The 24,327-nt window shown below is 39.2% G+C and overlaps 1 protein-coding gene across 1 annotated transcript in view; it reads left to right on the top strand.

Moving 5' to 3' along the window:
* LOC122753927 (cadherin-related family member 3-like) overlaps window positions 1–24,327 on the top strand; it is a 102,687-nt gene that overhangs the window by 70,981 nt on the left and 7,379 nt on the right. The window contains exons 11-17 of the mRNA XM_044001746.1: window positions 4,203–4,301; window positions 10,034–10,266; window positions 13,418–13,589; window positions 14,821–15,065; window positions 21,873–22,072; window positions 23,436–23,455; window positions 23,541–23,605. Of these exons, the coding sequence (XP_043857681.1) occupies window positions 4,203–4,301; window positions 10,034–10,266; window positions 13,418–13,589; window positions 14,821–15,065; window positions 21,873–22,072; window positions 23,436–23,455; window positions 23,541–23,605 (1,034 nt within the window). The remainder of the gene's footprint in view (window positions 1–4,202; window positions 4,302–10,033; window positions 10,267–13,417; window positions 13,590–14,820; window positions 15,066–21,872; window positions 22,073–23,435; window positions 23,456–23,540; window positions 23,606–24,327) is intronic.

The following is a 24,327-nucleotide window of genomic DNA, read 5'->3' on the forward strand; positions in this document are numbered from 1 at the left end:
CTTTTTAAAATTGTATTTTTATTTTTATTATTTTTTAAATTAACATTTTAATTTAAAGTTTTCCTTCCCTCTTTTCCTTCCTTTCCTCCCCACTCCCTGAGCTGGTAAATAATCATATATAGGTTATACATGTACAATTATGTAAAACATCACTGTATTTGTCATTTTGTATAAGAAAACTCAAATAAAAGAAAAGAAATTAAAGAAAGTGAAAAACAGCCTGCTTCAGTCTGTGTTCAATCAATATCACTTTTCCCTGGAGGCAGATAGTATACTTCATCATTTGTCTTTTGGAATTGTCTTGGATCATTGGATTGCTGAGAATAGCTAAATCTCTCGCAGATCTTCATTGAATAGTATTGCTGTTACTATGTACAATGTTCTCCTGGTTCTGTTCCCAAGTGAAGAACTCCTGGTATAAGGTGAATGTTGATGGGCATCAATGGAGAATCAGAGAGAAGTTAGGTGACTTGCTCATGGTCGCACTACTAGTGAGTGACAGAGTCAGAATTTGAACCTATAACTTCAAGTTTATTCTAACCAAACATTCCATCCCCTACACCATGCTACTGATCAATTGGTACCTATCTACCTCATCTGCTAATCATTGCTTTTGATTCCATGAACTTTTAGCAGCTTTCTGTTTTTGCTTACCATCAACAAGCATTTATTAAGTACCTACTGTGTGCTAGGCACCCTGGCAGGTGTTGAGGATACAGAGGAAGGCAAAAACACACCCCCTGCTCTCAAGGAGCTCACATTCTAATGGGAAAGAGAACATGCAAACATCTATCTACACATACAAGAGACTTAAAGGGTAAATGGCATATAATCACAGAGTAAATAGAGTACTTCTCTAATTGGAGTGCTTTTCCCACTAGTAGGATCATTTGAATTTGCAGGTTTGGAAATATGAATGTCTCATTTGACTCCTGGGTAATTGGTCTCTGTCAGAGATGAATATTAATTTCTGTGCATGGGAAGCATTTGAAATGAGCTGGGAATCAGTTAGGTCACTGGAGAGAAGAAAACTTGGACTCCTTTCCAGTCTGCTAGAAGGGGCATAGAGGCAAATCCCTCCTCTGTCAAGTAGGGCCACAGAGGGACCTTGGATAAATCACTAAATTTCACTGGGTCTCAGTATTCTCACCTCCAAAATGGGTGTATTGGACTCAATGGTCTCTAAAGCGCTTTCGAGTTTTGTATCTCTGGTCTTAGGATGGAAGTCATGGGTCAGAGGTGGGTGAGCACTTAAGCTAGTTCCTGCCCTAGATGAAACTGACATTGGGTAGGTTTGCCTCCATTCCTCTTTTTCCAGATGATAATCCCTCTTTCTATCTACTGTAGGTACTCAGAACCCTCTTGGGCTCTTCCTATTCCTCCTTTCTCCCCAACAATATCTCCTCTGATAGAACACCAGGCCTGGAAGTCAAGAAGACCTGAATTAAAATATGGCATCAGACTCTTACTAGCTGTGTGACCCTGTACAAGTCACTTATCCCTGTTTGCCTCAGTTTCCTCATCTGTAAAACGAGCTGGAGAAAGAAATGGCAAACCACTCCAGTATCTTTGCCAAGAAAACCCCAAATGGGGTCACAAAGAATTGGATGTGACTGAAACAACTGAACAATAAGAAATTTCTGCTGTCAGTAAAGGACCTGAAACTCATTCTCAGTAAAGTATAATTGACTAATAACGTCTCTTGGGGGTCTTTGCATTTTAAAAGGCATCAAAATATAAAGGCATAGCACCATGTTCATCTACTAGCATGAGGAGGGAAGCAGACACATGCCTCTTGGTTTTCACCATGTAGGCAATAACCTATGCCATAGCTTCATTTCAGTTGAGCAAGAGAGTCAACTGAGGCATGGGAATGAAGTCAGAAAGACTTGAGGTAAAATTCTCTCTCTGACATATTGTAACCGAGAGACTTTGAGCAAATCATTTAACTTCTTAGTGCCTCCAGATTGTTCTCTAAGGCTATAAGGTACAGAGAAGTTGTTGATCTGCATTGAGAAAGTGAGTTTCCATGCTGGGAGTTTGAACCATCATTGGTTCAAACCATATGTACAAAAGCAGTATTTGTTGTGGATAAGAATGACCCTGCTTTCATGCTGCCCAGTATGGGGGCCAGGCTTCCCAATGGAGTGTCCTGGATGAGTCTGCTCTCTCTAGAGAATAATTTCATTTTTGTCTTTGTACCTCTTACACCTAGCACAGTTCTTGTCACATGGTTTGTGCTTAGTATATACTTGATTGATTTAGAAGCACTCAATTCCCTTGATCTTCTTATTTTCCATGGTTAAAAACCTATATGTCTTTTTCCTAGGGTTGTCTTTGGAGACATTTCTTCATTTGGAGATACCCAAGCCCTTACTGGAAGTTCTCTCCACCCCTACCAAGTTACTTACCCATAAGGTCCTCATTTTTGCTCTTGGATTCATTTCCCAAAGGTCTCATCCAGAAAAAAGAACCATGGAATCTGGATGCAGATTGTACCATACTGTTTTTACTTTTTTTGTTTTTTGAGGTTTTCCCCTTTTGTTCTGGTTCTTCTTTCACAACGTGACTAATGCTGAAATATGTTTAATGTGATTTTACATATATAACCTATATCACATTGCTTTCTGTCTTGGGGAGGGGAGAGGGAGAAAAATTTGGAACTAGGAATCTTATAAAAATAAATGTTGAAAACTATCTGTACATGTAACCAAAAACAATAAAATAATTTTATGACAAAAATAAAATGAAATTTTGATTTTTAAGGGATGAGTTGAGTAGTTGGAATTTCAGGTATGATGGAAGGGTGATAATTGGAGGCAGAGAGATCAGTGGTACCCCTTAAAGAATTCACAGGTCTAGTTAAAAAATGGCTCTGGGGGGCGGCTAGGTGGTGCAGTGGTTAAAGCACCGGCCCTGGATTCAGGAGTACCTGAGTTCAAATCCGGCCTCAGACACTTGACACTTACTAGCTGTGTGACCCTGGGCAAGTCACTTAACCCCCATTGCCCTGAAAAAAAAAAGAAAAAAATGGCTCTGGACCAATTTAGTAGGAAGCATAGTAACACTGGAGGATGCTGGATCCTTCTCTTTCCTCCCCCACCCCCCTCTCAGAAGAAGATGGTCCCAGATAGCAGCCTAAGGGTACAAAGTATGTTTCCATCTTGAAAATGTGAGTGCAGATCCTATGTGTGTTATGGAGGATGGGGACCTTCTAGGGAGAACCAAGGCAGCCCCAGATGAGATATTGCCTTGGGGTGGTTAGGGTCAACAAGACATACATGTACATGTTGTCAGTAGGCTGAGAATGCATAAAATTGGATGGGAAAACAAGATCTGTCCTTTAAGTTACATAAGGGTTTAGGGATCAGACCTGTCTTTTCATTGTTACAGAGAGCTTCAGGGTGAGGGGACTCCATCTAACAACACAGGTTATCCCAACTCTACAATTTATGAGTTTTTTTTTTAAATGGGGCAATGAGGGTTAAGTAACTTGCCCAGGGCACAAGTCTTAGGAAGCTGCCTAGAGCAGAGATGTCCAACAGGTGGACTGCAGGGTCAACATTCCCTGGACCCCAACCACATTAAAGTATAATTGGGAAATATTTAACAAAATGAAAAGACAATAGAAGGTAGATAATATTAGATCTTTTTGTTTTGTGAAGCAATTGGGGTTAAGTGACTTGCCCAGGGTCACACAGCTAGTAAGTATCAAGTGTCTGAGGCTGGATTTGAACTCAGGTACTCCTGAATCCAGGGCCAGTGCTCTATCCACTGTGCCACCTAGCTGCCTGGTAGATAATATTAGTATGTGGTTTTCTAAGTCAATAGGCACCCCACAAGAATTATATAGGGCTTAGTGGCTCCTGTTTCTTTTTGAGCTTGCCACCCTTGGCCTTGAGCACTAAGATGTTTAAGTGACTTACACTGGGTCTCTTAGCCAGCCAGAGAGAAGACTTGAACCCAGAGGTGCCTGGTTTAGAGGCCAGCTCCATAATTCTGTCCAAGTTACAGAGGAGAGCCAAAGTGTAAAACTTCATGATTTCCCAGGGTGATGGATAGGATTTTTGTGTCAAAGATGGTTAATTAAGGCCAAAAGAGTTATGGCCTTTTCTTTTCCAATTCAATTATATCTAGGCCTTGTGACTTATTCCTTTAATCCATAGACTAAGCCCATTGATTGTTTGTTGTTTTTTTCACAGTTACTGTTACAATCATTGTGGAGGTTGTTCCAGCCAATGAATTTAGCCCAGTTTTTAGACCTGCAAGTTACTCATTCTCTGTTCCAGAAACATCAGGAGGTAAGATAGGGAGTAATAAAATCTCCTATTAACCTTCCTTGATCCTTTTGGCTCTTAGTACTGTCTCCTTTCAATTTCTCTGGAGCTCTTTACATGACTTCCTTCTTTGTTCCTTTGTCCTGTATTAGACTTACCTGTGTTCATGTTTTATCTGGTAAATAGAATGTAAACTCTTTAAGGATAGAGACATTACTGTTTTTTTCTCTTTGTATGTTGCTTAGCAAAGTGTCTGGTAAACAGTAGGTGCTTAATATTTGTATTTGAATAGAATTCCATTTAAAGAGTGTTTTACATTATACAAAATACTTTCATATTCATTCTCATTAGATTCAGGTCATTAAGCACCTACTATGTGTAAGGCACTGTGCTAATATTTGTGGGTTACAGAAAGAGTTAAAACACAGTCTCTGCTCTCAACGGAGCTTATAATCACTGGATGCTTACAGCACAATGCTTGTTCACCTGAATTTTCTTGAAGAAAATGAGTGAGTTCTAAATTCAGAATCTAAATTTAGAATCCCTATGCAGATTTTGACAACTTTCTTAAATCTTTCTGTCCCATGTCTACCTCTGTAGAATAGGAAAAAATCCATTTGTATTCTACTTAATTATTGAGCAATAACTTGGTTATTTATTATTAAGCTATTAGTGTAGTCGATGGAGAACCAGTTTCAGCATCAGTAAGATGAGTTCAGTTCTTACCTACATCACATCCTTGCTGTGTTACCCTTCACAAGTCACTTATCTTGCAGCCTAGGTTACTCTCTAAGTGGTTGAATGGTGTCAGTATGAATTGATAGTTTCCTCACTAGGGAGGTCCCACACCACTGAAATTATAACCCTTGTCTAAAAATAATTTGGTGGTAGTTGTTTCACTTTTTAGTCATGTCCAAGTCTTCATGATCCCATTTGGAGTGTTCTTGGCAAAGATACTGGAATAGTCTGCTATTTCCTTGGCCACATCATTTTATAGATGAGGAAACTGAAGCAAACAAGATTAAGTGACTTGCCCAAGGTCACACAGCTAGTAAGTATCTGAGGCTGAGTTTGAACTCAGGAAGATGAGTCTTCTCCTGACTCTAGGTCCAGCACTCTATCTACTATATTACCTAGCTTCTAGCACCTTCCCCCTGCAAATGAAATACCTACTAGTGAAGCATACCCAATCAAGCAAGGACTAGATCAGCATGGTACAGTACAAAGAGTCTTAGATTTAGAGTCAGAAGATGAGACACCAAATCATGTCTCTGTTGCTCACTACTTCTGCAACTTTGATCAAGTCAAATATCAAACTACACAATCCCAGATTGTTGTGTTTTTAATAGCTATTAGATACACTTTAAAAGAATAACTTTCTTCTTCTGTTGGGTTATCCTTCTTTCCTTCCTTCCTTCCTTCCTTCCTTCCTTCCTTCCTTCCTTCCTTCCTTCCTTCCTTCCTTCCTTCCTTCTCTCTTTTCCTTCCTCTTTTCCTTTCTCCCTTCCTCCTTCCCTTCTCTTTCTTTCTTTATCTTCCTTCCTTTCTCTCTTTTCCTTCCTCCCTCCCTCCTTCCCCTTCCTCCCTTCCTCTCCCTCTTCCTCCCTCCTCTTCTTCCTCTCTTCCTCCCTCCCTCCCTTCCTTCCTTCTTTTCTTTCTTTCTTTCTTCCTTCCTTCCTTCCTTCCTTCCTTCCTTCCTTCCTTCCTTCCTTCCTTCCTTCCTTCCTTCCTTCCTTCCTTCCTTCCTTCCTTCCTTCCTTCCTTCCTTCCTTTTTTCTTTAACATGAGTGAGGCCGTCTCTGCCAGACTTCTAATTTAAGGCTTCTAGTCTGTAGTATAACCAAGAACCAGATAGCCAAGATGATTAGAATTGTTTCCAAAGAGGCTCTGAGACAAATTCATGGATGTGCATTTATGATGCCTTATTATTTCACATCCATTTGATCCTTACAACATCCTTACAATAAAGTGAGTTAGGTCTGGTGAACCAAGAGTCAGATGATTCAGATGCTAGCCCTTCCTCCCTCTACATAAGTGTTTTTTAACTTTTTTGGGCCATAGATAACCCTTTGGCAGTCTAGTGAAATCTATGGGCCCCTTTGCAGAATGATATTTTAAATAATTAAAAAATTAAAAAATAAAATACATAATATAACAAAAGAAACCAATTATATTGAAATATAGTTAGCAATATTTTTAAAAAATGAACTAAGACTCCTGGTCGTATCCCTTTATCCCTTCCTTACCATGTGGCTTTGAACAAGTGACAACTTTTACTCCACCTCCCTTTCTTCTTTCTTTGTTTATTTAATTTTTGACTATGTTTCATGTAAGTCCATTAGGCATATGACATTTAGAAAAGTGTGACATTGCTATATATAGTTTTCTTAAAATGTGGGCCCATCTGGATCAGTGAGGTGATGTTTCAGAGAGCTGATACTATAGTAACCTATAGTGCTATGACTCAATTCTAGTTTCCTATAAAGATAGAAATGATTGGAAAATAGAGATAATTTGCTCACAAGTGGAGGAGGGCGGGATAAAAATGATCTTGAAGAAAACTGCACCCAGGCTTGTAATATTTGACTTACAGACTTTGAAGGTGGTACATAAATGCTTTAACATGGAAAATATTCTCCTTTCATATGACTCTGATTGGAAGCTTGAGTGGTAGGCTGATGACTACAAGAGGCTTTTTGGAGGGATGAAATTATGAGAATCTAAAATATTTAAAGTAATTTTCTCTGATGATATATGACACCCACCTGTATCTCTCATTGATGGAAAGCTTCTGGGAAGAAAAAAATAGAGGGAAAAATTTCCTTCATCAGAAATTATTTAAAAGGAAGTAAATGAGAATCATATCATGCTGGGCTATAAGTCTTATGGGAAAACAGGTTTCATTTACAATAGTTTTTTGATGAAGAAGCTTGGCAGCCTTACAGAGGGTTTCATAATCACTCTATTTTAAACTTTAGCTGGGGATGCTCAAGATAGCTTTTAGTTTTTATTGAAAGGTTAATTTAACACCTACAGAAGAATATAAGCTTTCCAGTATATTTAACCAAGTGCTGAATGTGAAAAAGACACAATCTCTGCCCAGGACTGGATGAGGCAGATTGGAATTTTTAACCTTTACTCCTTTGGATATTTTTATATAAGGCATGCCATGTTGAAGACACTTTAAAAAAAAACATCCTTTAGCCAACCAAGAGGTTGGAATTTTGGTGTTTGTGGTTTATAGCTTTGGGCCATTTATTCATTGTTCATGAGTAGGGTCTGACAATTTTTGAGGTACTTGTTTTGTTTACTGAACTCCTGAGGCTTCTCCTCCAAGGCTGCCTTCCATTGACTCTGAATGTAAATTATATGTATATATATATGTATATATATGTATATGTATATATACACATACATAGACGTATATATGTATATATGTACATACACATACATATGTATGTAATTTATGTACATTCAGTTAGTCAACAAACATTTATTAAGCACTTACTATGTTTAAGACTAAACTAAATGCTTGATACAAAAAATGGTAAAAATAGTCCCTAACCATTTTAATGGAGGAGATAGCATATTTATAAATAGGTACAAATATGATGAGCAGCTAGGTGGCTCAATGGATAGAGTATAAGGCCTGGAGTCAGAAAGAGTTGAGTTCAGATATGGTCTCAGTTACTAGATGTGTGACCCTGAAGTTACTTAACCTCCGTTTGCCTTACGGTACTGGAGAAGGAAACAGCAAACCACTCTAACATCTTTGCCAAGAAAACCCCATGGACAATATTGGTATACTATGGTCCATGGGGTCACAAAGAATGAGACACAGTCAAATGACTGAACAATAGCAACAACGTAGGTGATACGTTAAAATAGATGAACATTATTCACAGGAAAGGTTGTAGCAGACAGGGGACTGGAAAAGGCCTCGTTCCAAAGGAGGCATTTGAGCTGAATTTTGAAGGAAGTTGGGAATTCTAAGAGGTGAAGGTGAGGGTGCAGAGTATTCCATGCATGGGGGATTGTTAGTGTTAAGGCACAGAGATAGGAGAGAATTACATTGAGTGTAGGAAATAGCTGGTTAGATTATTGCAGGATTGTAGAGTGTGTAGATAGGTGTAATATATGTAAAAATACTAGAAAGACAGGAAGGGACAAGACTGTGAAAAGCTTGAAGTGCTCCTTTCCTGCCCTAAGAACTTCCTATTTGATCTTCGAAGTCATAGGGGCCATTGGAGTTCACTTTGTGCTTTAGAAAAATCATTTTGGCAGATGAATGTAGGGTATACTGGCACGGTGAGAGAGCTGAAGCATGGAGCTCATTTAGGAGGATTTTTCAATAGATTAGGCAAGAGGTCACAAGTTCCTGAATTTGGGTGGTCACTCTGTGAGTGGAGAAAAAGAGCAGTTGTGAAGGCAGAAATGAGATTTGGCAATGGATTGGATACGTGGTATGAGTGAGACTATGAAGTGGAGAATGTTACTGGGGCTCTGAACTTTGACAGCTGAGGGGATAGTGGTGCCCTCAATGGTGAGAGGAATGTTTGGAAGAGGGGTGGATTTTGGGGGAAAATAATGAAGTCTGTTTTGGACATGGTGAGTTTGGGATGTCTAAAGGATATCCAGTTCTCTGCTCCCAGAGTACAGGGGTTGTTTTTGCTTTTTCTCTGAATGCCTCAGATTTAGCATAGTGCCTGGCAGGTAGTGAATACTTAAAAGGTTGTTGATGATCAATTGATGACAGTCTATTGGAAACTATGGAGCAGGTAACAGATCTCTCATGAAGATGGTGGCTTCTTTGTGAGCAGGAGGGCATGGGGATGGCACATCAAATGAGTCAAACCATTGAATAGCAGGCCACTGATGTTGAAAGTTACTGACTTTTACTCCAAACAAATAATGTTGAATGTCTCTTAAATGCTGGTACTGAACAGTAATTTATTCATCTTGGGGCAAAAGCAGTTGAGTTGGGGGTGTTTCGAGTGGAAAATGGAGAAAGTGGTTATGTGGAAGATTGCCCAGACTGAGGCACAGTTCTGCTGGTAGAGGGTGAAGCCTACATAGCTGTTAGGAGAAGTCAGGCCCTAGTGAAGAGATACCAAAATGATGGGACTTTGTGACTGACAGCCTAGGTCTAAGGGAGAAAGCAAGGCCATCATTAGTGACACAGTCTGACAGAGGATTATGAGATGAGGAGATGGTGGTTATTGTTCCACCATAAGGAATCTTGTTTCTATAGAATGGAAATATGCCCTTATGGCTGTTGGCACTCCAGAGAAAAATCTTAGTCATGGCTATGGCTGGAATGAGGTGACATTTCATAGCACATAGACGATAAAGTTCATCTCCTAGAGTTAATCATTCATAGATAAATGAGATGGAATTTTAAAAAATTATAATCACAATAGCATCAACTTACTTTTATACAGCATTTTCAAGTTTATCAAAGGTCTTTCTTGAGGAAATCTTGAGAATCTACATTCTAATTGTTGACTCATGTCATTATAGCTATGTTGTGGTAAAGAGCTGCAAACTTTTCTTATTTCATTTTTTAGTTATGTCAAATTAGTTCTTCCAAAGACATCTCATTGTTTAAAATTGACTTTTGATTCAAGATTTGGGTCCATATATTGGAGAATTTTTCTGTTTGTTATTAAAGAGTTAGCTTCTAGATCAATGACACATTTGGTGAGAATAAGTGACTTTTTAATTAAAATGACTTGTCATGAAGTGTTAACTTATAGCCTTCTATGAAATTGGAAGAGTGACTGCTTTTGATGGAGACAATCCACTGAACTGTGTGAAGTACAAAATAATCAGAGGAGACACTCAGAATATTCGAAGATTCTGGATTCATCCACTAACTGGAATGATAGAACTGATCACTCAGCCAGACTATGAATCTGTGAAGCAGTATAATCTCACCATAGAAGCTGTGGATTGTGACCAAGCTCAACCACGAACAGCTGTTACCACAGTAAGTAAAGGAGAAATATAAACTTCCTTAAGTGTTATGGAAACCAGTTAAAAAATTAAAAGTAATTCTTGCCCTTAAAGAGCTTAATTTTTAATGAGGAATAAAATATTCAATTGGAGTAGAATGTAAACCCATTCAGAGCAATGACTGTCTCCTTTTTTCTAAATCTTGCAATCCTTAGTTTAGTGTTTTTGGGGGGTGAGGCAATTGGGGTTAAGTGACTATCCCAGGGTCACACAGCTAGTAAGTGTTAAGTGTCTGAGGCTGGATTTGAACTCAGGTACTCCTGAGTCCAGGGCCGGTGCTCTATCCACTGTGCCACCTAGCTGCCCCTAAACACAGTATTTTGAAGAGAGTGGGAGACTTTAATATTTGTTGAATTCAATGAAATAAACAAAAATAAGTTGATTTGAGGAAGAAGAGAGCACCAAGAACTTGGGGAGCAGAAGAATGCTTTATTAAGAAGGTGGCACCTTCACACAGCCTAATGTGTTGGTGAGAGCACTGGATTTGGAGCCAGAGAATTTGGGTTACAGTCTGGTCCTATTTAATAACAATGCAACATGGGAAAGCCACTTTCCTTCCATGAATCTTAGTTTCTACATCTGCAAAATAGAGATAACACCTGAAATAGAGTTGCAGTGCGAGAAAATATTTCTTAAACCTTAAAGTATCAAAGAAATGTGATTTATTAGCATAGTTATGATAAGTTGATAACTCACTAGAGAGATGGAATCTAACCTCAGACACTAGTTGTGTGACACTGGGCAAGTAACTTAACCCTATTTGCCTCAGTTTCCTCATTTGTAAAATGAACTGGAGAAGGAAATGGCAAACCATTCCAGTATCTCTGCCAGGAAAATCTCCCCCAAAAGGTCAAAAAGTGTCAGACATGACTGAAAAACAACTGAACAACAACAGATATCTTAGGAAAGTAATATTCCACATGCTCAAAACAGAATTCATCATTGTTTTCCCCCAAACCCATCTTGTGTTCCAACTCCCCCATTTCTGGTTTTTCTACTCACCTAGGTTCACAACACAAGAGACACACTCAATGTTTCACTCAGTTATTTGCCAGGTCTTATACTTAGCATTTCTTGCATTTATACCCTTCTCTCTCCTCTCATCATAACTACTTTAGTTCACTTCCTCATTATTTCTCATATTTGCCTTTCCACATTAGAATGTAAGCTCCTCAAGGGCAGGGTCTATCTCTCTTCTTGCTTGTATTTGTATCCCTGGTTCTTAGCACAGTGCCTGGAATAGAGTAACTGCTTAATAAATCCTACCTTCCTACTTTCTCTCCTTCCCTCTCTTCCTTTCTTCCTTCTTTTTTCCTGTCTTCGTTCTTTCTTCCCTCCCTCCCTCTCTTTCCCTCCTTCCTTCCTTCTGTCCTTCCTCCCATATCTTTACAATCCATGCTCCACACAGTAGCCAAATAGGTATTATTAGTCAAGAATATCAGGAAGTTTGACCACATTCTTCCTCTGTTTGGAAAATATCTAGATCTTCCCTTTTCCTTTAACAAAAAAATTTCTGTTTGCCATTTGAAGTCCTTCCTAACTTGGCTCCATGTGAACTAGATTCTTCTTTCTGTTCTTGTTCTTGTTTCTCTCTCTCTCTCTCTCTCTCTCTCTCTCTCTCTCTCTCTCTCTCTCTCTCTCTCTCTCTCTCTCTCTCTCTCTCTCTCTCTCTCTCTCCCTCCCCTATCTATCCATGCCAGTGATCCATTGCTCTCCTTCACACACTCTATGTTCTAACCAAATTGGTTCATTTTATGTTCCCTGCATGTGACATTACTTCTCCTGCCTCTGTGTTTTTTGCAGACATTGTCCCTCATGCCTATAATACTATGACTCCTACTTCACTTCACAGCTCACTTTAAATGATGTCTCCCTCAAGAAGCTTTTCCTAGTTATCACCTTTGTTAATCCTTCCTCTCCTAATACCTGTGTATTAGCTTGCATATATTCCATATTAACTTGCCTGTAAACATGTGCCCTTGGTGGAAAGTAAGCTCCTTGAGGACAGTCATCACCTCTCTTTGTATTTGTATCTCCAGCACTAAGCACAGTGCCTGGCTTGTAGTAGGAGCTTAAAATATGCTTGTTGAATTGAACTGAAAACATTAAGCAAGAAACTAAGGTACTTGGACTTTACAAATAATCCCCCATAAATTTGTCTAAGTTATTAAAATTACAGCAAATAAACATACCCATAGAGTATATTTGCTGATAGAATCAAAACAACCTTTTCCTTTGTGAATCTGGTAGAGAAAATCATTATTTATCTAGGAGGTAGGCAGATAACCTTTCTAGGCTGCCTGGTGTTTGATCACTGACATTTTTGACTCCTTGGTATTTTGATCTTTTCCATGTAAATTATTACTGTTTCATGATATTTTAATTAAGAAAGTATGAGAGCAGCTTCTAATTATGGCCATAACCCATTCTGAGGTGATAACTGTTACCATCAGCATATATATTATATATTTGAGACTCTGCCTTGGAGGTAATCAGCCAAGTCCAATGAGGGGAAGCAAACAAAGATTTGCTTGTTATTAGGCACAAATATTTAGAGAGGTCATGAACCTTAAGCCCCATGAGGTAGGTGCCCAGCTAGATGACTAGGTGTCACAAAATTCAGCATGCTCAACTTCAAGTCAGGAAGACCTGAATTTTTATCCTGCCTCAAATACCTACAAGTTGTGTGATGCTGCGAACATTCTTGAATGTCTCTCAGCCTCAGTTCCTCATCAGTAAAATGAGGATAATAAAAATACCTACCTCATAGTGTTGTAAGGCTCAAATGAGATGGTAATATGTAAAAATTCTTCATAAACCTTTAAGTACTATTTAACATCAGTTAATATTACTAATATAGATTGTTGGAACCTCTATAGGATGTTTTAATGAGTTCCCTGTCCATTTGCCTTGGTGCCCAGGGCAAGGTAGATCAGTGAGTCATAAAGAAGCTGATAGACATAAACCAAATCTCATGGTGTATATCTTACATCAAAATCCTGAAGTTTTCTTTTTAAAATAAGAATCCCAGACAATCACCATCTACCCACATATTTATTTCTGGTTTGTGCATAAATAACCATATGATATGGACATGAGATTTCTTTCTTTTGGATTGCTGACAGGTTACAATTGACATAAAGGATGAAAATGACGAAGCGCCTGTCTGCAAACCATCTAAATATAAGGCAGTCATTTTTGACAGTGTTGCTGCTGGAACAAACGTCAACGGCTTCAAGCTAAGCTGCCATGACAGAGACTCACGGGATACTGAAATGCGCTTTGAGATAGTTTCTGGTAGGGGATGTTAGCATGAATTTTTAAAATGAAGGTGAACCAAGCTGGTTACAAATGTAAATACATTCTTATAAACAACCCTATCACTTTAGTTAGCTAAATGTCTAATTTGGTAAATACAATATTATTTAAATTTCTCAATGTACTTTAGCACCTTTCAAATATATGTGTCCAGCAAAATTCCGTGTACCATGGAGTGATATTTTATGATTGCTTTGTCTATTTAGAAACTAAACTTCTGTAGAAAAACTAGGGAGTTATATTTCAAGGTTCTGTGCTGTCCATGGTGCTAACTTTTAAATGCCATCGAGTTCTTCACATATAAAGTGATACTCTGTTCTCAGGATCAGTATGACATGCCTTGATCTATTTTTCTGCAGAGAGATTTGCAAAGAACCATCCCTTTCCCATAGTGATATAGTGTACACATTTGTAAGATGACTCACAAGAATTAAGGGGTACAGACTCTTATTACAGAACACAATGAAACTAACTGACCACATACAGAGGAAATCCAGGTCCCTGGATTTAACCAACCGGACCAACCACCATCTAGATCCCAAATCAAGTTCTTGTAAGGCTGAAATGAGAGAACTTTATGTCAAGGAGTAAAAAAGGTTATGGTACTCACAGCCTACTACATAATGCAGATTCCCAGTACTGTGCTCAGCTATATGGGCCACATTTTAAGGAAGAACTTTGACAAGATGGAGAGCATCTTGTTGAAGGCAACCAAGATAGATTGAATTCATTTTATATGAGCATTACTCAAAAGATCTGAGTATTTTTAAGTGGGGAAGGGGGCATGATGGCTATCTTTAGGTATTTAGAGGACTGCCACATGGAGAGTCAATGGGCATTTAACTTGGTTCCAGAAGGCAGACCTAAAAGCAGCAGTTGGAAATGTTGGCTTAATATAAAGAAAAACTTCCTAATAATTATGCCTGCCCCAAAATGCCATGGACTGGTTCAGGAGGTAGTGGGTTCTCCCTCACTGGAGGTCTTCAAACCAAGCTTGGATGACCACTTATTGGTTCTGTTATCAGAGGGCACCCTTATTCAGTTATAGATTGGACCAGATGGTCTCTGAGATCCTTCCATCTCTGAAATTCTGTGATTCTATGAAATCACATGCATTTCTAGGAAATCTGAGAGGGCCAAAGTGCCTGGTAAGAGAGTCATTTTGTATGTTACTTGGACAATCCTTATTTCATTTTTTTTTCTTTTGAAGGGAATGAGAATCAACACTTTGGATTTGATCCTACCAGGGGCTCCAATACCCCAAAGCTAATTGTGAAAAATCCTTTTAACTTCAAGTCTGGAGCAGATTTCCATCAGCATTATCATCTTGTGGTACACATTATTGATGACAACTTGCAGCATGGCCAAATTGTGTATCCCCGAACAGGGACTGTCATGATTGATATTTCTGTGATGCAGCAAAAGACACCAGCTCCTCCAGTCACCAATTCTGAAGTAAAGCATTATAGACTTTAATTTTGTGGGACTGAAAGGGTCTGTTGCAGAGGGATTCACACTCATTTACCAAATGTTTTTTAAATGGCTGCTACATGCACTATGCATGTAGCCCTCTGGGGGACATAGGGATGAATAAGATAGAGTGCATGCCCTTAGGAAGCTTATGGCCAGGTAGGGGAGAAGATGGTGGGGGCAAAAGGGACTATTAGAATGTGATAAGTTTGTAGAAGAGCTACAAACAAAGCAACATGAGAGGTAAAACAATTTATTTGCTGTTCAGTTGCTTGTCAATCATGTCTGACTTTTTGTGACCCAATTTGGGGTTTTCCTGGCAAAGACATGGGAATGGTTTGCCATTTCCTTCTCCAGATCATTTTATAGATGAAGAAACTAAGTCAAAAAAGGTTAAGTGACTTGCCCAGGATCACAGCTAGTATGTGTCTGAGGCCAGATTGGAACTCAGGAAGATGAATCTTCCTGACTCCAGGTCCAGTGCTCTCTCTGCTGTATTACCTAGCTGCCCAGAATAATTTAATGAAGTTACTTTCATTTTAATGAAAATAATGAAGCATCAGAACCCCCAGGTTGCTGTTAGAAATGGATAGGTTATACGGAGGTGGATTCCCCCTCCCTTTCTCTAAGTTAGTAGGTATATATAAAAAATCTCTTTGTCCTTATATATCTGTAAATGTGGTTTATAGCAACACTTCATTTACATAATGACTTAAAGTTGGTTTCACCACAAGTATTTATTATGTCCCGGGTACTGTGCTAAATGGTGGAACTACAAAGAGGCAAAGGAAACAATTCCTGACTTCAAAGAGCTAATAGTCTACTGAGGAATATCATGTGCATAGAGAATTAAACATAAAGAGCACTGAATTTGGAATCAGATGACCCGAGTTTAAATCGCATCTTTGTCTCTTACTGGCTACATGACCTCGGGCAAATCACCTAACCTCTCTGAGCCTCGGTTTCCTCATCTGTAAAATGAAGGGGTTGGACAAGATTTGATGTCATTTATAGCTCTAAATTTGCAATCCCATCATTTTAAGAAAGGAGACTTAAAAATTGGGGAAACTACAAAAGGCATGGTTTAAAAGGTAGCACCTGAACTGGATTTTAAGGAAATGAGGGTAGAGGCAGAAGCAGGTAGATGGCTCAGTTGATAGAGCCCTATGCCTAGAATCAGGAAGACTGTTAGACGCTCACCAGCTGTGTGACCCTGGGCAAGTCACTTAACTCTGTTTGCCTCAGTTTCCTCATCTGTAAAATGAGCAAGACAAGCAAGCCACTCCAGTATCTTTGCCAAGAAGCCCCATATGGGATCATGAAGAGTCAGACATGCCTGAATGATAATGGCAAGGGTAGAGGTAAGGAGAAGGTATATTCCAGGAATGGGGGAGAGCTAATGCAAAGGCACAGGTATGGGAGAGACAATGTTGTTTAAAGAGAACAACAGTGAATAGCTTAATATGACTGTAATGGAGAGGTTGTAAAGGGAAATAACATGAAAAATGACCAGGGTTAGGTAGGAGTCAGGTTGTAGAGGCTTTGAATGAAAGCCAGAGGAAAGTACTTTGGATACTTTATCTTGTGTAATATTTACTGTAAGCCCACGAAGTAGATACCTAAAGTACTAAGACCCTCAATTTACAGACGAGGAAACTGAGTTTTAGGAGCTTTAAGGGACTTTTTCATGGTCTCGCAATAAGTCTTGGTTAGAGTGGGGTGTTGACCCCAAGTCCAGTATTACACAAGGCTTCTGCTCCCATTTGTCACTTCATTCCAATGACATCTAAAGAGAAATGTTGGAGAAGCACTGGCATCCTCATAGGAAACACTTTACAAAGTAAAATTCCTCCCCCAAATTGGCCCTGGATTCCACCTTTGCACTCTCATCTATTTACTTTCCACCGATTACCATTCGTACCCCAAATCTGCTTTCAATCAATCATGCACTCTTGCATCCACTCATTGGACTTCTTTTGAGTATTGTGTCTCTATGTCGCTGATAGAATGAGAGAATATGACAATTTGTGATCAGAGAATATAGTATCTGGGTGGGAGTGGGGCCTCTGAAGACAAGTGTAATCAACTTTGTGTAGTCAATGGTAATTTGTTTTTATCACATGTGGATATAAATAAGTTAGTTGTCAGATGATATTCAGCAAACTTTGCTGGAACAGCAAAAACTGGCATTCCTGATGATTATCCTGAGGCACAGCAAGAACTTGAATTGCCTTCTTAATCATTCAAGATTGAGATTGACTGTGTTCTATATAGTTTTGCCATATTTTATTTTTGTAGTTTTGGCAATGCTTATTTGAAACACAGATATTTGTAATCCTTGCCTTCTCAGAATCTTGCCTTGTATTTCACTGAAAAAAATTGAGGCTAAACACTGAAAGGTCTCTCTTCTTCCCTCCTCCTCATGTCACATTGCTCAAAGACCTCACACCACTATCTTCTTCATTTTTGTATTATATAAAGAGGTGGCCCTTCCCCTTGCCTAGACAACTCCCTCTATATGCACAAGTAATCCCATTCTATGCCATCTTCTCAAGCATATTGCCCCCTCCATCATCTCTTCTTTCTCAGTATCTTTAATCACTGTCTACTGCCTGCTTCCCTATTGCTTGGAAATGTGTTCCCCTCATCCTCAAAACCCCTCATTTGATCTGTCCATCCTTACTAGCTATCATTCCATACTTTTCCTAATTTTTCTGGCTAAACTTTGACTCTTTGAGAAGACTGTCTTTAATCAATGCTTCCACTTCCCTTCCTCTCTCCTCTCGACCATGGACAAGCATGTTTCCCTCAGTTCCTCATCTGTAAAAATGAGCTGGAGAAGGAAATGGTTAATCACTCCAGGATCTTTGCCAAGAAAACTCCAAATGGGGTCATGAAGAGTCAGACATGACTGAACAATGTCTTCTGACTACATCATTCAACAGAAACTTTCCAGAGTTATCAGTTATCTCTTACTTGTGAAATTTAATCCTCATCCTTTTTTTTTTTTTTGTGAGGCAATTGGGGTTAAGTGACTTGCCCAGGGCCACACAGCTAGTAAGTGTTAAGTGTCTGAGGCCGGATTTGAACTCAGGTACTCCTGACTCCAGGGCCAGTGCTCTATCCACTGTGCCATCTAGCTGCCCCTAATCCTCATCCTTCTTGATCTCTCTGCAGTGTCTTACACTGTCAGTCACCCTCTTTTGGATACTAATTTATCTCTATGTTATTGTGATCTTTCCCTCTCCTGGTTATCTTTCAACCCATCTGTCCATTCCTCCTCATTTCATCTAGGTCATTTGGTGATCTCATCTGCTCCCATGGGTTCAGTGAAAGCATATATGATGATGATTCTCAGACTTGTTTCACCATCCCTAACCTCTTCCCTAATCTCTGATCTCCCTTCTCTAACTGCCTAATGGAGATGTCAAATTGGATACCCTGTAGACAGAGTGATTTTAGCATGTCTCACACTGTATTAATCTTTCTCTTGAAACTCTGACCTCTTCTTAGCTCTGTTATTACTACTGAGATCACCATAATCCTCCCAGTCACCTAGCTACTACCTTTAACTTCTGTCTCTCACCCCTCCTATATCCAATCTCTTGGCAAGGCCTGGTCTTCTCCTACATTTCCAGTCTTCTTATATCTTACACACCCTTGCATACTCAGAGATTCGATCACATTTGCTGTTCCTTCAATAAGATACCTCATCTCTAACTTTATTCATTTTCACTGGCTGTCTTCCATGCCTGGAACTCTCTCCTTATCTCCATCTTTTGGTCTCCTAGGCTTCCTTCAATTCTCAAACAAAATTATGCCTTCTTCAAAAAGCCTTTCCCAGTGCCCCTTGATGTTAAAACTTTCCTCTGTTCATTATCTCTAATGTGTACTGTATAAAACTTGTTTGTACATAGTCATTTGTAACTTGTCTCTTTCATAACACAGAGAACAAGGACTGTTTTTTGCTTTTCTTTGTATTCCTTTGTTTAACAGTGCCTAGTACAGTACATAGTAGGTGCTTAATAAATGCTTGTTGACTGATTAAAATAACCAGATTATTTGGTTGAACATACTCTATTCCCCAACTATGCTAGGTTTTCATTATCACATGTATATATCAATGTCTTTATATGTCATTTGCTGTGTTAATCCTTATACATGATCTAAATACTCTGATCCTTAGTGCCCTTTGAGCTCATTCCATCACTCTGCCAATGTCAACACAAAAGCAGAAGAGGAATGCACAGGACTGAAAACCTAAATGTATTTTCCTTTGCTTCATGGGTTGCCATGATCAAATCATTCATTACTGAATGGTCAGCCTCCTACTGATGGGATTCTTTTACTTAGGTAGGGCTGGTCAATGGAAAACAGATGTAATCTATTACTAATACTTGAAGCCTTTCTGCCATGGTAGAGTATAGAACCTACCAGAATTGTGTTTTGCTAACATAGCCATTGAAGGCTATCTCCCCATCAAAATGAGGCTCTGGAATACACACACACACACACACACACACACACACACACACACACACACACAGATACATATATATTTAATAGGTTTTTTTCTTTCTTTTTTTCTTTCTTTCTTCCTTTTTCTTTTCTTTTTTTTTCAGCAACAAACATTTATTTTATTTTCCAGTTACATGTAAGGGTACTTTTCAACATTCATTTTCATAAGATTTAGAGTTCCAAATTTTTCTCCCTCCCTTTCCTCCCCCCTCCACAAGATTGCAACCAGGTTATATATGTACAATCCACAAGTGTTCTTTTTATCAATTCTTTCTATAGGGGTGCAAAGTAAGCTTCCTCATTAGTTCCTTGGGATTATCTTGGATCATTGCATTGCTGAGAGTAGTTAAGTCATTCACAACTGCTCATTGAACAATACTGCTGTCACTATGTACAATGTCCTCCCAAGCTCTGCTCCCTTCACTATACATCAATGTTCATAAGTCTTTCCAGGTTTTTCGGGGATCATCCTGTTTGTCATTTACTATAGCACAAGACCATTCCACTACAATCATATAGCACAGCTTTTTCCATCATTCCTCAATTGATGGGCATTCCCTTGATTCTCAATTCTTAGCCTCCACCAAGAGTTGCTATAAATATTTTTTGAACATTTCTCCCCCTTTTCTCTTTTTCATGCTTACTATTGTTAACTGTTTCCCTTCCATCCTATTCCCTTCCCCATGATATTTATTATATTATCCATCTTCTTTCATCCTATCACTCTTTAAAAGGGATTTATTTCTGTCTGTCCCCTCCCCCACTCTGCCCTTCCTTCTTTGCCCCTCTCTCTTTATCCCCTCCCCCTCCTATTTTCCTGCTGAGTTATAGAGATTACTCCACCACCAAATTGAGTGTATACATTATTCCCTCCTTGAGCCAATTCTAATGAGATTGAGGTCTTTGAGCCAATTCTGATGAGTGTTAGGCTCATTTACTGCCCAGATTAAATAGATTACTCCACCCAGTTGGGTGTGTCTGTTAGTCCCTCCTTGAGGCAGCTCTGATGAGTTTAAGGTCTTTGAGCCTTTTCTGATGAATGTAAAATTCATTTACTGCCCTGATCTTCTCCCATTCTATAAGACTTTTCCTATTTCTTTCATGTAGGATTTCACCTCTGTACTTCCCCCTCCCCCAGTGAGTTCCCTTCACCCCTCAATTTAACCCTAAAGATGTCATCACCTAGCTAAGTGACACAGTGGACAAAGCATCACCCCTGGACCCAGGGGGATCCCAGCCAAAACCCAGTCTCAGACACAAGACAGTCACCCACTGTATGACCCCAGGTATGTCCCCCGGCCCCAATTTTTAATGGTTCTCTAGGGTCTTGTATTTGAAAGTCAAATTTGCCATTCAGTTCAGGTTTTTTCATCACAAATACACAGATACATATATAAATACACATATAATGGGGATAAATGACATCTCACATTTGGATTAAAAAAAAATTTCAAAACAACAAGATGGGGAAGCATGGTTTGTTTGAGAAAGATCTAAAGGGTTTAGTGAATTGCTAAGTCCATGTTAATCAATAGTGTTACATAGCAATAATAGCAAAAAAGCCAATAATATCTTAGGGTACATGAAAAGAGGCATAGCTTCTAGGAACAAGGAGATGATAGTTCCATTGTATCCTGCTCTGTTCAGCTCACATCTAGAGTATTGATTCAGTTCTGAGCATGACAGTTTGGAAAGGGAATTGATAAAAGCTGTAGAGCATCCAGAGGAGGATAACCAGGATGGGGAAGGGCTTTGAGTCTATGCCATATGAGGCTGGGTTGAAAGACCCAAGGATGTTTAGCTTATATAAGAAGAGATTCAATGGGGATATAATTGTTACCTTCAAGTGTTTGGAGGAATGTGATATGGAAGGTGGGGTTAGATGTATTCTGTTTGGCCCAAGAAAGTAGAACCAGGAGCAATGAGTGGAAACCACAAGGAGGGAAATTTAGTCTTGATGTGAAAAAGCTTCCCAATTTTGCCCTGAGAATTATCCATAACTAGAGTGGGCTGACTGTGGATTTCCCCATGGCTCCTCCACTTTGGAAGTGTACAGGCAGAGGCTGGGTGACCACATGTCAGGTTTGTGGCAGTGAGGATTCCTTTGTATGTGTGGGCTTGATAGGATGACTGCTAAGTTTCCTTTCCACTTTGAAATTCTGTTATTCCATTATACAGATGTACATACATTGCACAGATTGTTATAGATTAATCCTATTATAGGTAAGAAAACATTGCCTAATGCTTTGTGTTCTTTGCTATATCATTTATCAGCAAAGGAAAGGTGTGACTGTTGTAAACACATCTATAAACACATACAATCCCAACCACTGGTACGTCCCTTTCATCTTTACATTGATGGCAGTTTTCCTGGCTGGGTTGCTTGCCTGGACATGCTACCTGCTTGTGAAATACACCAGCATTACAACCAGGTGCCAAAAACTGACCAAGGAACTCTCTAAGCCAAAAAGCAAGTATGTGAATTTTCATTTAACTTCTGAATGGATCATTGCCTTTAAAAGGGGGCACTTGTATATTGCTTTATAGGTTTCTGACAAAGGGAGTATTTGAGGGTATAGAGGGCTTGGGCTTCCCTTTGAGAACAGTAAGTTTATTAATACAATAAGCTATACCCATACTTCATCCAGTTCTCAGTTTACACATGAGTCTTTGAGTTTAGATTTATAAGAATAAGTGGGGCTGGGCAGAGGAGTCTGAGAAGTTCTAGTAGGTGAAAAAGGTATAGCTGCCTACATTGCTCCTTATTTGATAGGCAGGAAAGCCTGATGGGAAGGTCACTGAACTTGGGGGATACTGGCTTTTAGACTCTGGCTCTCTAAATTAATGCCTATGTGGCCATGGGCAAATCATTTTACCTTTCTAAGCCTCATGTTCCTCATGTACAATGGGTATAATAATCATGCCACTTACTTGAAAACAACAGATGTCAAATTAAAGGAGAATTTTTCTTGATCCTCACTGTAAGAATGTGAGGCATCATGTGTAAAAGAATCTACTTCACCTACTAAATCATGACAAAAGACACAAAAAATTAAAACTCTTCAGACATAATAAAAAAAAAACCCACAACCTCTTCATTGTAAGAATCACATGAGAATTGATAGATGGGAAGATTCTCTGTAAAGCACTTTACAAATACGGAGAATTATCCTTATCAATTTTATTGAAAATAGCTCCCCCTGCACACTCTGTCCCTTAGTGGTGGAGGCTGATGGTCCATAAATCTAGAGCTGGAAAAAACCTGAGACTATCTAGCCCAAACCTCTCATTTTACAGAGGAGGAAACCAAGACCAAGGAAGATGAAGTGAGTTGCCCAAAGTCATACAAATAGTAAGCATCAGAGGGGAAGCTTTAATGCTCATCTTCTGACTCTTTCCAATCCTCCCTGAATGATAATAATGATAATGACAGTAGTGATGATGATAATTTTATAGCACCAACTATGTACCAGGCACAAATATTGTCTCATTATTTCATAATGTCTTATAAGATTCCAAAGGCTTCCAAAAAAATTAAGAACACTTTTCATCAAACATATACAAATATATATCGGAGGATATAGGCTACTATCTGCTCTGGCTGACTAATGCTCATCTGCCTAGACCAATAAGAAAATGTATATTTTGTGGGGTTCCCCTTTTCGAATAGACAGAATTGACATTCAGACAGTGATTCTTCCACAAAATCTACTTTTCCCCCTGGAGGGGAACCATGCTCGCTATTCATTGCTTGCTATATGAAAATGAACTTTGAATTTTGCTCTGCAATGGAATCATGAACCTGATATTTTTTTTTCTAATTTTCTTTCATTGTAGAGGAAAGAAGTACATAGCTGGTAAGTTGCTAATTACTGATTGTTCTCTAGCTGTCTTGAAGTCACTCATCGGGTGCCTACCTGACTGGTTTTCCTTTCCCAACAGGAAACAAAAATACCAGTGATGACATGTTAACAGGAAACAGACATAAAAAAGTTGAGGTGGTAACTGTGAGTACAATTCTGGAAACCATATCCCACCGCCGAAGTAATGGCATTTCATTGCCCCAGCCTTTTTCCATAATAATGAACCCTGCCATAGGAATTATTCATGTAATGTAAATAGAATCAGTTAATTTCAATTATATTTGTGAAAACCACAGAGCTAAACCCAGGACCAGGTGCTATCACAGAGAGCTGATCCTTATAGAAGAGAGGATTCTGTAATTTGGGGTCTCATAGGGGTGGGTGAAATTCTCATGGCACCTTGTAATAGATTAAATAATTTATCAAATTATTCACAAAAAATCTCAGGCAGGCAAGTAGACTGTGTCAGTAAGATGGGGAAGAGGTTTATACCTGGGGTGTCTTTCCTCTCCTCTTGTTGTCTCCCCCTTTACTCTCTTCTTTTTTTTTGTGGGGCAATGAGGGCTAAGTGACTTGCCAAAGTCACACAGCTAGTAAGCGCCAAGTGTCTGAGGGTGGGTTTGAACTCAGGTCCTCCTGAATCCAGGGCCAGTGCTTTATCCACTGTGCCACCTAGCTGCCCCTTCCCCCTTTACTCTCATGCTGCACAAGTCCCTCCAACTTTCCAAACCACTTGAACCTGCTTTGCCTTCACACCTTTTAGAGCAATGTTCTGTATTCTAGAACCCTTTCACTCTTTCTCCTCATTAGAGATCACATATCCCACCTCTTCTCCTAGGGTCCTAGTATTAGACTTGAAGTAATTG

This window comes from Dromiciops gliroides, chromosome 1 (assembly GCF_019393635.1).
Source record: "Dromiciops gliroides isolate mDroGli1 chromosome 1, mDroGli1.pri, whole genome shotgun sequence".
Lineage (NCBI taxonomy): Eukaryota > Metazoa > Chordata > Mammalia > Microbiotheria > Microbiotheriidae > Dromiciops > Dromiciops gliroides.